This window comes from Homarus americanus, unplaced genomic scaffold (assembly GCF_018991925.1).
Source record: "Homarus americanus isolate GMGI-L3 unplaced genomic scaffold, GMGI_Hamer_2.0 scaffold46386, whole genome shotgun sequence".
Taxonomy (NCBI): domain Eukaryota; kingdom Metazoa; phylum Arthropoda; class Malacostraca; order Decapoda; family Nephropidae; genus Homarus; species Homarus americanus.
In genome coordinates this window covers 1-15,813 of record NW_024715175.1, presented here as the reverse complement: position 1 = coordinate 15,813, position 15,813 = coordinate 1, and the positions used below count along the sequence as shown (strand labels likewise).

Sequence of the window (15,813 nt, the reverse complement as noted above, 5' to 3'; positions counted from 1 at the left end):
ATGTGTAAGAAAAAATCTTTATTCATATATTTTGTTTACATTAATTCCTCTTCGCCACCTGAACTGATTGACAGAACAGATGCACTGGATCAGTTTGGGATAAATATACATTACAGATTATAGTACAGTACAGGGACTCTCAGCAGTGTTTAGAACTTAAAAACTTGTGGTGGTGTTGCTGGCTAACTTATTTTTATGAAGATTCATGAAGGATTTGTCAAGAAATTTCTCCGAGTGTTCCTTGAAGTACTAGTGTGTTAGTCAGCAACACCACAAGTAGTCTCAAGGTATAGCATTACCTTAAATACTGCTTAATTTATGTCTCACAAAAATTTTACTAATACTGATTAACCACAAATTTAATAAACAATCCCTGGAAGCTCAGCATCTTACAGATGAAGATCACGGTTGTTTAGTTTTCTGCCGAGTCACAACAAATAGAAGGAAATGACAATTTAGTGTTTTAGAGGAGTGAATGATATAAGAGAACAGCTTACTCCTGTTTTTCAAGATAATACATAAAATAGACGTCTCATCTTAACACAACCTTGGGTAAGATTTTGTAATGTATGAAAACATATAACTAAAAGAGAAAGTTAAAGAGCGACTAAAGTGCCACTAGACTCTGCTTGTCATGGCCGGGCAGATCAACATCCTAAGGTCTACCTGGGCGGTGTCACGAATGTACAGTATTAAGAAGCAACATGGGGCTCACACACCTGTAATCACAACAGCACCAAACTTAGGCCTTTATTACTACTGTACTAACTTTCTTAAATAAAAATATTCCTTATGTATTAACTAAATATTTACAAATTGTACAGTGATGTCATAATAAATCAAGTAAATACAAAGAGTTTATAAGATAAAAAAATATAAAACACTGCAGGGAATTTTCTTTCATGGAAAGAATTTTGGCAGTTCAAATAATATTAAAAAATCCTGGAGTGTCCATACATGACATTAAAGATTATCTGTTAACTCCATAAAGTGTTGATTCAGTAGAAGGTAAAGGTGTTGAGTCAGTAGCAGGTAAAGGTGTTAACTCAGTAAAGTGTTAAGTCAGTAGAAGGTAAAGGTGTTGAGTCAGTAGCAGGTAAAGGTGTTAACTCAGTAAAGTGTTAAGTCAGTAGAAGGTAAAGGTGATGAGTCATTAGCAGGTAAAGGTGTTAACTCAGTAAAGTGTTGAGGCAGTAGCAGGTGAAGGTGTTGTATATATTTAGTATGTGCAATAACACGACCATGAGTGAGAAGGTGTTCAGAATAGCGAGTCGTCCGCTCCCTAAGACTGCCGGGTTTATTTTTTGCCTTTATCAACATTTTCCAAATTAACAAGTTTTCTGTGACCTCTTGATAACTGATTTATACAATTAGAAATACTCTAATGTAATTAATAAAGAAATCAGCCTTAGAGCTTACAGTAATCACTTGGCCTTATTCTCAAAATTTGTCATTTTTTTGTTTCCATTGGCCTATTGGGCTCGGCAACTTAGTACAACAATCTGAAGGCGTGTGTTTGGATGAGAGATGTTAGTAGGAGTAACTGTTGGAGTGTGATAATAAGACTGGTTGAGATACTGTATGGATCACCCTGATTTAAATGCATAAATAATGAAACAAATCATTACTGTCCACTTACCTAAAACATTACTAACACTGATGCAGTACAACAAAAGCTGAGGAATTCCTCATCCTTAACTTTCTCTCCCTCAAGGTACTTCACTTGTTAACATGGCTCCCCTATTCTAGTAACCAATGTCACATTTCTTGGCATCATAGTTTGTATTCTCCATTACCAGTAACTGGAAGAAATAAAAGCACCGTCCCTCTAAGAGTGTCACCACTCATTAAATTACCTTTTAAAACTATATCCCTCCCGTGGTTTTCGACGCAAATTGAGTAGCTAAGCTCTACTGTGCTGGCTTGACTCCTATCGCTCAGCCGTATCTCACACTGAGGGCCCTCCTCCCATAAGCAGAAACACAAGAACAGTGGACCGGCCCTATGAAACACCTAAGTTCCTTCCACTAACCTCATGGGTTAGCAGAAGCATCTCTAAGGGTGCAATTTGGGTCTGGATCGATTTACCCAATGTTTAATAAAATGGAAAATCTGTTACTGCTACCAATGCAACCTGCGTTGAAAGACTGCGAGGGGGTGAGATTTCCAACCATGGCCAGGAGTACCAGAGGGTTAACGGAAAATCTTCTACAAATTAACCTTCACAGCTTGAAGTGCTCCACTAACACCCAATAAAAGACCACAGAAGCAGCCAACCCTGAGGCTATAAATGCACTGTTGCAAATTACATTTGTTATTTTTACAAACACTAAAGCCTAATATTGTAAACTTACCTTTTGTATAACAGTATCAAAATAATCTCTATAATTCTGATAAGGTTTCATTAAATAATTCTATGAATACAAGTAATATAGGAAGGAAAACTAACCTGTGCCCTCCTACATACAGTATTTCTTTTAGGAAGTTCAACATCAGTTTTCATCATTGACACTTAAGACACAACACTAACCTCCTGGCATCCTCCTCATCATTTTTAAAGCCTCAGACTCTTCAAATACAAGTTACATAGTCATTACCCACAATACTGTCACTGTGGCATATCATAAGTAATATATCAAATAATGAAGATATTAAAAAAAAATAGAAATACAGTAAATGTTTAAAACAAACTTACCCTCCCTGGTGCTTTGTGTGAAGTTACCAGCTGAAGTAAATTAATCACAAGATGTGTCTATTTGACAGATTTCATAATGGAAGATTCCTCATGAGACAAATTTATATACAGTATTACCAAGACAACAAACTACAGTAGGGTCTCATTTTACATGGGTATATTGTATTGGTACACGTACGCACATCTGAAATCCGTGCATGCTTTGCCTTTTAACATGTGTTAAAATCACTATACAGTCAACCCTCACTTTACGCGGTTAATGTAACCCACAGGGTGCCGCGGAAAGTGAGGAACGCGTAAAGTGAATAACATAACATATGGGATTAATTGAAATAGAGTCCGGGCCGACCCCCAAACTCCACTTTTTGACGACACACAACTATGTTGTAATAAAAATATAATCTTAACTTGATGATGGTATGCACAAACAATTAATAATTAAGAGAAATATCAATAATATTAGGTTTTCTAACACTTACATTAGTAGAAAAGATGGCTGGGCACACGGGGATGGGCGGTTGGTTCCGAGGCAGAGGGCAGATTATTGGCCCTCACCTGTATCACTTGTATCACTATCCACCATAGAGACTTGCAGGGCCTCTTTGTCAAACCCCTCAAAGTCCATATAAATCCATATCTTCACTACAATTATCACTATCACTGACTTGGGCCGGCTGTGGTGGGTGGCGGGTGAAGAACTCTGTAATGTTTTGATGATGGGCGACCTTGTGCGCACCATGCTCGCGCAGCTTACACAACATGTCGGATGGCAGGAGAGATGGCGGGAGGTTTGAATCCAAAAATGGCGCGGCTCGCCAGCTGCTCTCCGTGTAAAGGGGAACACGCACCGCGGAATGTGAGCATTCCTGTTTCGGCAGGGTACCGCGTAAACGTGGAAACTCGGAATGTGGGACCGCGTAAAGCGAGGGTTGACTGTATTGTGGACTCGCCAGGCCTTTATTCTAGAAAGACTTTGGGTAACCAACTTAACCTTCAAAAAACGACACATAATATCACATAAATTGCAGCTAAATTATTAAATAAATATTTTAAGAAAGCCAAGGAAGTTAATTGTGCAATACTCCGTCTCCACCGAATAGTGGAAGTGTGGGAAGCTCTGAGAGATGATGGGGGTCCGAGACAGAGGGTAAAAGCTAGTTGGATTCAAAGCTTTCAGAATCAACTGTAAACACTTGTAAAGCTACTTCAGCTTCATCACTAATCTCCAGAGTGGCAGGGTCACCATCAATGGATTCTCCTTGAATTGTTAAAGCATATAATAGACGGTGATTAGAGCTTGGGGGCAGCATTTAAACTCCCGGTAACGTTGCCTGTAGGGTTTCAACAAACTGTCTAACTGTGCACGGAGTTCATCACTGTGTTGCAGGCTGGACTCAGCACTCATTAAAGCATCCTTGAGTTCTTCAACATTACTGAAAACTTGTATACCTGCTGCTGAGTCATGCCTCCCTCGGTCTGCCCAGGTACCGTCACACCACCAACACTGATTAAGCTTTTTATTTTATTTTGAAGTTAAATTATATATTGTATTTTGTTCTATTATTAAATACCATGTTATTTTATTTATAATGAAACATACACCCTAATAGGATGATCATACGATGATACGATAATATAATAATGAATAAATAAAAACAAACAATGAATGGCTTTCCGTATAAACTATAACTATGGTCACATTTCAACCAACCATGTAGGCAATAACTGCGCATGCAAGACCCATGTAAAATGAGATCCCACTATTTCAAGTCTTGAGATAATACCTGTGAGATGACATATTTACTGGGGCAACTGGTACACTCTTTTGGTCTGCAGACCATTAGTGTTTTTCACCTTCCTGACATTTAAATATATATTCACAATGAGGGAAATGACAGCCTATTAGATACAACATAACTGCAGAGGACAAAAAAATTCCTTTGCATCATCTTAAACAAAACTAAGACAAACTCATGTGGAATGATTTGTGATCTACTTTAAATTTCTTGCAAATAAACTTTACTACAAAGTTCAAAAAACCAAACACGTGATACTTAAACTTTAGTATTACAGTACTATTGGCTATACAATCACCACTGGAACATGATCTTGCCACTGGTTTGGAAAATGCAAGTATCACTGGTATAATATAGAGACAACAAACAAAGCAGCTATCTTCATATCTTCCAACCTGCATCACAACAGTTGTAGAGGTTTTCTCGTACACTCATAAGCTATGTACACATTACATCCACATTAACATATTTCAACTCCAACAAGGAAGTGTAGCTAGTGATGGTATCCTTTATGTGACAACACCTATGAATATCTACCATCCAATATATCTTGCTGAGTAAGAAGAGATTAACATAATCTCTTGGGAGGTTATTGGAAAAAATAGCAAATAATAAATTTAGCAGGAGCACATCAGTAACAAACACTATATTGTACAAAATAATGTGAGAAGAAACTATTATGGGTGAGTCACATCATACACACTCATAATTCCTGAAATGTTCCAGGCATAATAATCACTATCTTCACAAATTAAAATTTGGGAATGGAACACTTCCACCTATACAGTATGGAACACTCACTTAAACAGTATGAATCACTTTCACATATACAGTATGGAACAATTCCACTTATTAGTCAATTATACAGTATGGAGCACTTCCACTTACACAGTATCCATGTATCAGAAAACCTCACACAACCAGCATTTTCCAATTAAAAATTGGCAGGTGTGCTGACAACCTGCCAGGTTTTTATCCATTACTTTTGAAAGCTGCCACTTTTGGCACTACTGCATCCTCCTGCCACTGTTCCTGCACTACCGACAGTGAGAGGTTCACCATACTTATATTGATAAATTCATCAAAGTGTATACAGTACTGTATAGCATAATTTGCCAGCAATATCCTCTGGTCACAAATATAGCATTGGAAGAACATGAGCACATGATAATGACATCAGAGGAATATGTTGGTGGAATATTGAGTGAGGGGCAATGATAATGAACATGTGGCATCAGCTAGCAGTGGTGGTGGTGGAGCTCTGCATGTTGGGAGGGGTGAGGAAGGCATCACCATTCCCCAAGGTCGCCAGTGACTGGAAGTCAATTTTAGGTGAATAACTGAATAATTTTACTGTCAAGACATTAGCCACATGTAATTTTGTTTCAGTAATAGAGTATTGTTTATTAAAATACTGTACAGTATGTATTTCATGTCAGCAGTGTGGTTGGTTTGTAAGTGAACAAGGCTTTGTATCCTTTTATTAATATTAGGAGTCCGTTAGTTCAGTTGTGTTCAGGGACCAACTGGCCAGTAATGTGTGGGGTTGAGGACACCCAGACAACTATTGACCACTGAAGCCTCAAGGCTAATGTAGTCATTTCTATGATGACAATATTAAAAATAATTTTCTACAACCTTCAGTTTTAACACAAGTTTATGGAACACAATCTTGTACTAACTGTTCACTGATAGTGTTAGAGAGATTCTTTGTAAAATGTTTCATAGTTCAGAGACAACTCTGGTAAGTTCACATATATTTAACAACAAAGAATCATTCTACTGCCATATTACTGTTTAAATTTAGGAAGCTAAAAATCAGTGAAAATTTTACTTTTAGAAACCATATAACTTAACATTGTAAAGTACAACCATGATCACAATAATCCAACAAAATATATAAGCATAACTGTAACTTTAGTGTGGACATTAATATTTACAACTGAAACTTTGAATCGTCATATTCCATCATTCCCTCCAACTACGTCACACATCACCATATATTGCCTTGACGAGAAAATCAAATACTAAATAAAGAGCTAAATCAACTCGGCCAGACAAAGTGTGACAAATATAAAGATACTCCCTAAAGGTAATCACTCACTCCAGTCTTCGTAGTGTACAACCCAGAGAGTCAACTTACCTGCCAGAACACTTAACATACCGGTAACTTATAGAAGCACGAGTTAATGTTCAACGCCTTACTACTATGACTTAGTATGACAGTAGTTACCAATGACTACTAAATCACATTATATCCCCAATAAACAGCTTCATTAGATATTAAGACAATTATTCCTTCAGTTACCTTTACAACACCTCATGAAAAGGATCACCAGAAGATAAGACACCCCAGTTTATTATTAAACACACTAATGATACCTGGGGGGTTAGGTTAGGTTAGCATTAGCGTGTACTTAATCATCAGGTGAAGTTTGGGTGACAAATCTTCAGGTGATCCCATAAAACTTACAAAACATGAACATTTATTAACTTTCAGCTTTCATCACTTTACTAACACCATACACTATTAACTATATACAAGGTAAAGCAGTCAGTCATTCTTAGCAGCATCATGATACCCAGATCTATTTTTATTTATCACTTCACCACTTACCAGTTCACTAGCTGTTCGGGCGGTTGGTCTATCTAGTGTTAGTACAGGATGAAACCAGAGTCTGGGAAACCTGTGATGTTTGGTAAGGTCACACTGGGTAACACCCTTCTCACATGTGTCTGGGCCAAACAGGACTTGAACCCTGGACATACTGGGGAGAGATACTCGCATGTTACCGCTGTACCACGAACACTTGTGGACTTCTGTTTCACTGGTCAACATTTTCTCACCAGGTATAACATATTCAGTACTGCTGGGATCAAAATATATTGACTACAAAGCATAACATTTCTACTGACACAATATACAGTGTTTAATATAGAAACAAACCTCTAAGATGAATTAAAACCTCTTATGTGCAAAAATTCAATCACACCATCACATACACTCAAACAATTTTCACACCATCTATTAAAAAGTTCAAACAGACTAATAGGTTAATAAATGCAATAATTAAGATTCTCTAAGAGCCAGTTCATGCTTTGAAACCCTAAAACACAAATTATTTCAAACTATAACCACAATGATTTCTTTCATATTACAAGATATTGACACAACCTCAATCTCTTGACTGGAGACAAAAAAATTACATGTCATCACACAATCAGACCCCAAATATTCGCCAAAATATGTCAGAAATCCTTGTGTTGGTTTACCAATTACATAAGTTTAGTGATTGTACTCTACTTGTACTGCAAAATAATGTTGCCTCAATACATGAAATGATAATAAGGAAGAGTTATCAAGAAAGACAGGAATGGGTAATTCTTGGCAATTTACTATTAAGATTGTGTTGTGTGAGACCTGAGAGAGAACCAGTGACTCGCCATCCTGTAACACCCCTCTGACTCCTACACCATGACAGTACAACCTTGATAACTTGGACCACATTTTGTGTGAAAAAATTCATCTTTTTATTCAACATTTTGTAAACAGTTTCAGTACAGTAAACATTTTCACTGTGGCTGGCCCATATATAGACAAAAAAATTCCATTTACTGTGGCTGGTCCTTTGTACAGCCAAAATTTTTTATAAACTCATTTGCACCAGCCACTAAACAAAGCTATATACTGATTCAATTACCATCCACACAACCTTGCCACATACTTATTCTTATATTGTGCACGTCTGCTGGTCAGCTTTGATTGAGCCGTCAGAGCGGACAGTACTGTACAGTACAACAATGTGACACTCGAGGGATATCACCAGATCCCCAATATAAAGGAATAATTGACCAAAATCTCTTCAGTTAACTTGAGTTTCTGATGATGGTAACTGGCCACAATTGGTGGGACTGAGAAAGTGATATTAGTGATGGTGGAATAGAGCATATTGATAACCCCGGCCAGTCATCTACACACAAGTGGGAGAGCAGTGGATATATAACACCTGTGTCTTGTATGAAATAGAAATGACCAGAAAATAAAGAAAGGAATGTTTTGATATAACGTCTGTAGTGTGTTTATGCGTGTCTTAAAATACTTTTGTAATGTAAAACATATATTCGCATAATCATTATAGCCTGACACTGATCACCCAAAGAATAAAACAAAAAATTTGCAAACAAAAGACTGGACATACAAGCTAGATACTGTACTGTACTGTATATGCAAGGTACGAGCAGATAACAAACTGAAAACACCCCTCGCAACCACTGAAGCTGTGGGTATGTGTTGGCTGATCAATATCTTGGACAGACTTCATGAATCACTCAACAATCGTCAAAACTATCTCAAATTTTTCCAAGCTGGTTCATATGAACCTGGACATGGGTGCCAGGTAGTGAACAATACTTGAAACCTCACATAGTCAATAATTTTTGGAATTTCAAGAAAATTAAGTCTGAACTACCAAAAGTTTTTGTACTTACATTTTTCATTTATTTTTTTATGTGAAAACCTGATCACCGCCTCGCCTTCATACCGGACTCAATATGGAAAACTTTTTGGCAATTGTTTCAGCTTCTGGTAAATAGGCATCAAGATCATGCAACAGCAAGATCTGAGTGTTTCAAGGTTTAATATGCAACACCTTAGATGACAAGCACAAAGGAGGCAAAGTCACACTAGGTTAATGTACAAAATATTCACTTCATTCATTCTTGAATGCACATTAACCCACATTCCTCTCAGGATATTCATCTAACAAGGCAAGTTAGTGTCAAATACAGTATTCATTAACAACTGTACACCTTTCAAACTTCCTGACACAAACAAGAATTATGAAGACATAATAACAACCTTCATATACTGGAGCCATTAACCAGCAACTCATTTCTTCAATGCAGATAAAAGTAACAAAATATATATATATATATATATATATATATATATATATATATATATATATATATATATATATATATATATATATATATATATATATATATATATATATATATATATATATATATATATATACAGTACAACATAAAGTAAGTATGGAACATTCCCCACTACTACACTCTACCCATCTGTACTTAAACAACCATATACATACTAAAGCAAACATTTAAATGCTTGACAATTAAGTGTTTATTAGAGAACACTTCTCATACTGGAATGACTTTGGTATCTGAATTCAGTTCTCATTTTTGAACCACGTAAGATAATGTACACAAAATATTTGTTAAGGCATTCCATTTTTTACTCTTGACTGGTTCAGTGTTAATGTACCTCTATGGGAGTCACACACTACATACACTTAATGATTTACAACTCTTCTTTAATCATACCTGAACAATAAACAAAACAAAATATAAGTAAATATGTACCAAAATGACTATTGTATGTTTTGAAAAGTTTGATGTACTGAAACACTCAAAATGTGTACTCAAATATTTGTAAAAGACAATGAAAAACAAGTTTCATTATGGGTCACTGGCGATCAAGCACAAATTAACATTTCAATATTATTTTTCGTTTTCACACAATAAATATGGCATTTAATGGTATGTACATACTAGTAAACAGTGTGGTAAATACCAGTACAAAATCCCCACAAATTTCATTAATCTGAATAAAACAATAATAAACAACTAAATGGTACTATTAGGGAAATTATATGGCAACATTTCTTCCTTATTTCACTTTCATAACTATATTTTTGGTGCTTGTGACCCATATTACTGATGGTGACTGAAGTCCTTCAAGCACCGAGACATGGTTCAAGACTAAGTAAGAGTCTGTGTTGCTCTTAAGTCTGACCATCGTCTTCCACAGTGCTCGTGGTGTTTGCAATGGAGAAAAATATTAAATTGGATAAAATAAATATTATATCAAAACTCAAAAACGATTAAAAAAATTAATAACATTATGGAGTCTTAAAAGATAAAATTTTCAGGGTTGATTTTCATAAGTTTTTCCCCAACACATTTCACACATTCTCACAACAACTCAGTTCACATAACAATACTGTACAGTGCAAATGTACTCTACAGTACATATCATAACTTCAATATCTAAATAATATTGATGGAAAAAATTTAACACGATTATGTTACCACTAGCAGAGGGCAGTTCATTCACTTAATATTGAATTTGGTCTCTGTATAGTATCGCCCTCATCAAATATAATAAAAATACTTTAGCACTTTTCTCTTAATTTTTCAATACTACAGTACGATATTTTTCCACTTAAAAGAATAAAAGCATAAATTTCTTAGAGTTCTATGTCACTTCTCTTCTTTTTGTGACTAAACTTTGTTTGGGGATGCACTGTCGTATTTTCCTGCACTTGCGTTGGCTTCGTATACGAGGGGACCACGAACAACAGGACATCCAATGGTATAGTACTGGAACATTTGGCTCTAATACCATCACAGCCAACTGTTATCTATGTACTAAATTCTTCTCCTTCACTTTAGTTTTGTCCTTTTCCTTATCCGGCACCTCCATAAATAAAGGCTTCAGATCTGTGGGCTTGAACGTCCTGCAAATAAGACGATCCTTAAGCTTTTTACTTTTAAAACTAATGTAAATATAATTCCCCAAATAACTACTTTCTAGTAAACGTCTCCGAGTGGAAAGATTTAACCAGCAGCTATTGTCATCACATACTGTATATGGTAGAAGGTTACCTGTAAATATAAAATGTTATGGTAAATATTAAAGTAACAAAAATAATTATTAAGAAAACAAGTGAATGATCTTGGAAGCCCCATATTATGTCCAAGAGGAAGAACCTAGTGATGAGAAATATTCCCTCTCGGAAGACTTCTTGACACAGCCCCAGAGCAAGAGCCCAGGAAGCTGCCAGCACTCTGTATAGGGACAACATCCTATAGGGTTCAGTAAAAGGTGTATGTCCATTTGGTCTACTGTATTGCCAAATTCCTACTTTGCTTATGTGTGGGTTCCCATTTCATCTACTCCCTTTCTGTGTAATACAATTATGTCTACTCTGAAAATGTCACATATTCCTAAAATGTCTACTATCAGTTAATAATAAACTTACCTAACCTAAACTAACCTAACCTATACTGATATATCTTAACTTGTTTAAGGTGATAACTAAATCATATTAAGATTAACCTCAAAAGGAATAAATTAGTCAGCAGATGAATTCCATGTTTTTGTTGAACTTTTATCAATAAATGTATTGTATAATTTATTAGTTTTGTTTGATGCAAATGTACTGTATTCAATATTAACATGTGTTTACTGTAATGCATTTACATTATGGTCTTTGAAGGCTACAGATACAGTAATGGAGCTGTATTCTGTATTTGTATGTTGTTATACACAGAATAGAGCAGTGGTTCTTAAACTGGGAGGCGCCAGAAGATTCCAAGGGGGTCGCGAGCGGTCAGAGAGAAAAGTCTGGTCAGGAACTTAAAGAGTCTTGTACACGATTGCTCATCCCTCCCACTTGATAATAACCAAGGGTTGCATCGGGGGGGCCCACGAGGCAAAAAGTTTAAGAACCACTGGAATAGAAACTTAATATATACAGTACAGTAAATCCCCATATTTTTTGTAACTTATTAGATACTGTATTGTACAAGCAAACACAGAAGACTGCACTTCCAACAAACTAACATTCTTTGGGCTAGATCACATTCTAACCGTCAAATCTTTGTATACTTCACATACATAAAAGAAAACTGAAAAGGTTAGATTGATACAAAATACAGTATACTTTAACCATGGTTTTAAGACACCTCACTGCACCTTGACAATAATACTCACGAATACTGCGAGAACGGCACGCCCACTATGAGAAGAGGGTTCGATTTGATGTTAAGTCTCCACAAGCCATGGTGGTAACCTCGCCCGTCAAGGTCCCATATACGTAAGCACTGTAAACATTATATAATGCTAACATTATATGTAAACTGGAACATTATCTCAAGCTCAGTAAACAAGATTATTGGTGTGTATAACATAGCCACTGCTGTTCCTGACCTTTAATATTCAGTTATGATTTTGTCATCTGACTTGGATTTGATGTTCCGTGTACCAGTTAGCTTGTGATGCATATTGTACTACTAAGATTACATGTAAATCTCCTAAGTTCATAAGTTATCTCAACTATCAGAACATGTTGGCAACACTGACCTTGGCTACTTGCAGCCAGGTGGAATAATCTTTGTGGTGGTCCATTTGAATAAAGAGGAGGTATGTGTGACCTGTGGTGTCCGGCACAAAGTTTTCTTCACAAGGATTCTGTGAATGGTCCAGCACCGTTCCCCGACGTAACATGTCTGTTATCAACTCCTCATATGCGTCCTTCTTCAAGCTAAAAAGTCAATAAAATAACAACAATAGTAAACAATCATCCTGTAATAAAAGTTCAGACCATTTTATATGTTTCACATTAGTCTGTGCTGTATACTGTACACAAGACTTCTGCTTAGTTAACTAGACGTGCGAGATAAACTTCAAGGAATAAACTGTAATTTTCTATTTCATTAACAAAACACAAAAAGGAAATAAATGAAAAAAAGACTGGAAAATTCTTTTGCACCATACATACATAGACTCTTGCCTCACACACACACACCTGTCCAGGTCCCGCAGCTCAACATAAGGCAGAGTGTTGAAGGAATGCTTCTTAAAATAGGTGTCTTGAAAATAGGAGTTCATGTTCAGTCCTGATGAGCCAAAGTGGTAGGTGCGAGAAACATCAGGTACAATACATTCTCTGCCACGCCGCACCTCGCCTAAACGCATCCACATGTCCCAATCCCACATCTGAAAAATAATTATTCCATATAATATAACAGTTCTTCCATGAACTTATTGGGCACAAGTGTTTTTACTTACTAATGAGGCATGAAGTAGTATTAGAACCAAAACTAACTTCTTTTATATTTGTGTGATGATACAAGTAAACCACACATGCTAAGTCTCACCCATCTGATATACTCGTATGCTACACACTCAAGAGTACATCTCACCCATATCTTGTCTAACACAGCATCTCTGAAACCAACATATTCAATTTGTACAGCTGAAGTAACTCTTTAAACTTGCATAATTGTATATACAGTACAGTCAGTTCTGCTATAATGCGATAGTTGTGTTCTTGTAAAACATCGTGTTATAGAAATTCGCGTAATAGAAATAACAGGGCTTATGGAGAAAATAGGGTTAGGTGCAGATTACTACTCGAAATCGAAAAAATTTAGTAGTTAGCCTAACACAAAGGATAGCACAGTCTAAATAAATGTTACATATCTATTAATGAAATCATACAGTAAATGAAACACTTTACCTTGAAAAAATATGAATATAACTTGATGGGGGAGAAGGGTGATTTTGAGGTTGATAACATCGAGCTTCTCTTCAAGTGTTATAGCCTTTCTTTTACGATCATCACCGGGAATGCGATCACCAGAACGCTTCTTGGAGATAATCTTCTTTACTATATTCACAGTTAATACCACAAAATTGGAGAAATAGTAAGCAAAAATCGCGTTACAGCAAACAAGCGTTCGCGTTATACAAATATCGTTCCTCTATTCATAAATCGCGTTAGAGCCAATTCGCGTTGTCAAAACACGCGTTATAGCAGAACTCACTGTACACATGTTCCCTGTGGCACTGATAATGTAGTAAGTATTCTTGGAGGTGAAGGTACCCAAGATATCTTGAATTCTGTCCCATGTCCATCATCATGACATGGAATAATTCTACCACTGGAAGAAACTCCCAGGGTCTGAACACTGTACTGTACTGCTGTACTTATATCCCATTGACAATTCTTCTATTGGTAACTGATCTTAAAGTGTAAATCCTTCCTTAGTTTTAAAATGTGGGCCCTTAAGTCCTGATGGCCCATTAGGGGCAGTACAGATACTGCACATGGTAGACTTAAGCTTTTTTTGGTACACATGGAGTCACTGTGGCTGGCACTGCACTCAACCATGTGCCCTCTTGTTTTGTTATGGAGAGATGGTGTTATTAACTGGCAGAACTTTGATGGGAAAAAGCTTATCTACAACTAAAAATCAGAAAAATTAAAGAAACTTAACCATTGGGTCAATACAGCTGAAACTTATCACTTTATCTAAAATCTAACCTGTCAAAAAATATACAGTATATTACCAAATATCACCACCACCACCAACTTACATCAACATCTGGTGGACAAATGCTTCCATCAAAGTGAGTTTGGGGAACTTTCTTGCACATTTAGCACCTCCAAATTTCCTGTTCATGTTGTACTTTATCTATTAGTCTATTCTTATCTCTGGGTTCCACTTAAGAAACTCCTTCATCCGTTACTGGCCTATTCTTCTAACATGGCTGCCACTGCCATACTATAATTTACTCAGCACCTTAGACTTACCTTTTCTGGTGTGGGCCACTTGGGCTCAAGTTCATCCTTATAGAGAGAGCGTTTAAGGATCCAGCCCAGGCCTGGCATGGTCTCCACACGGTAGAGGAGAGCCGGGTCTGTGCTGGTGTGTTCATAACCCTGGTCATTCCAAGCACTCACACAGTACACAGTGGGGTCCTCCTCCAACAATCTTAAGGTCTGGCTGAAGTAGCTGTAATAATGTAATGTTTGATAATGAGAAGCAAGAACAATGGACAATCCTCCAGGTGAAAGAGTTCTCTATCTGTCATTAAAGACCAAAGGTCCAAAAGGCTGACACACTAAGAATCTAATAAAAGAAGTTGACATGCCCACAAATATTGTACACACACACTTCGAAAAGTATCTCTACAATTTTGTGTTAGACAATATAACACAACGGAAGAAGAAGAATTTTGACAATCCTTCCGAGACAACAGGAGTCGCGGTGTTCATCTGGAAATTCATTGGATCCATCCATAAAGACACTTTTTGGAGCGAGTGTACGTACAGACAGAAATACCCGTAAGAGAAGACCACAACAACCATCTGTTATCACACACTCTTAGTCACTGTTATGAAGAACCTTTATAAGGAATCCATCTCAGTATAGGAATTATTCAAATGTATAATGAACAGCGAACCCTTCTACATTAATTTCTGACACCTATCAACTCCACTCTAGTATAACAGTTGTCTTGTTACTGTATCTGTTAGGTTTTAACTTAAAACTGTAGAAATAAGGAAGTGAATTAGGGTGTTTTGAATCTTTACTACTCATATATCTTGAAGTTAGCTATTACAGTCACACTTATTACTTAGATATACAACCTTTTCAAATCTCTTTCTCCCACTATGTAAACTTTAGCAACAGAATGAAACTTGAAAACAACTATTGTAG

At 36.5% G+C, this 15,813-nt stretch overlaps 1 protein-coding gene across 1 annotated transcript; it reads right to left on the bottom strand.

The window, feature by feature from the left end:
• Positions 1 to 7,359: 7,359 nt before the first annotated feature.
• Positions 7,360 to 15,105, bottom strand: LOC121854635 (protein O-linked-mannose beta-1,2-N-acetylglucosaminyltransferase 1-like; the record flags this gene model as incomplete). Its single annotated transcript, XM_042349317.1, is given in 5 exon segments — positions 7,360 to 11,039; positions 12,299 to 12,408; positions 12,668 to 12,848; positions 13,113 to 13,303; positions 14,904 to 15,105. Coding segments are annotated over 5 exon segments (784 nt in total), but the record flags the coding sequence as incomplete, so codon positions are not given.
• Positions 15,106 to 15,813: the final 708 nt, after the last annotated feature.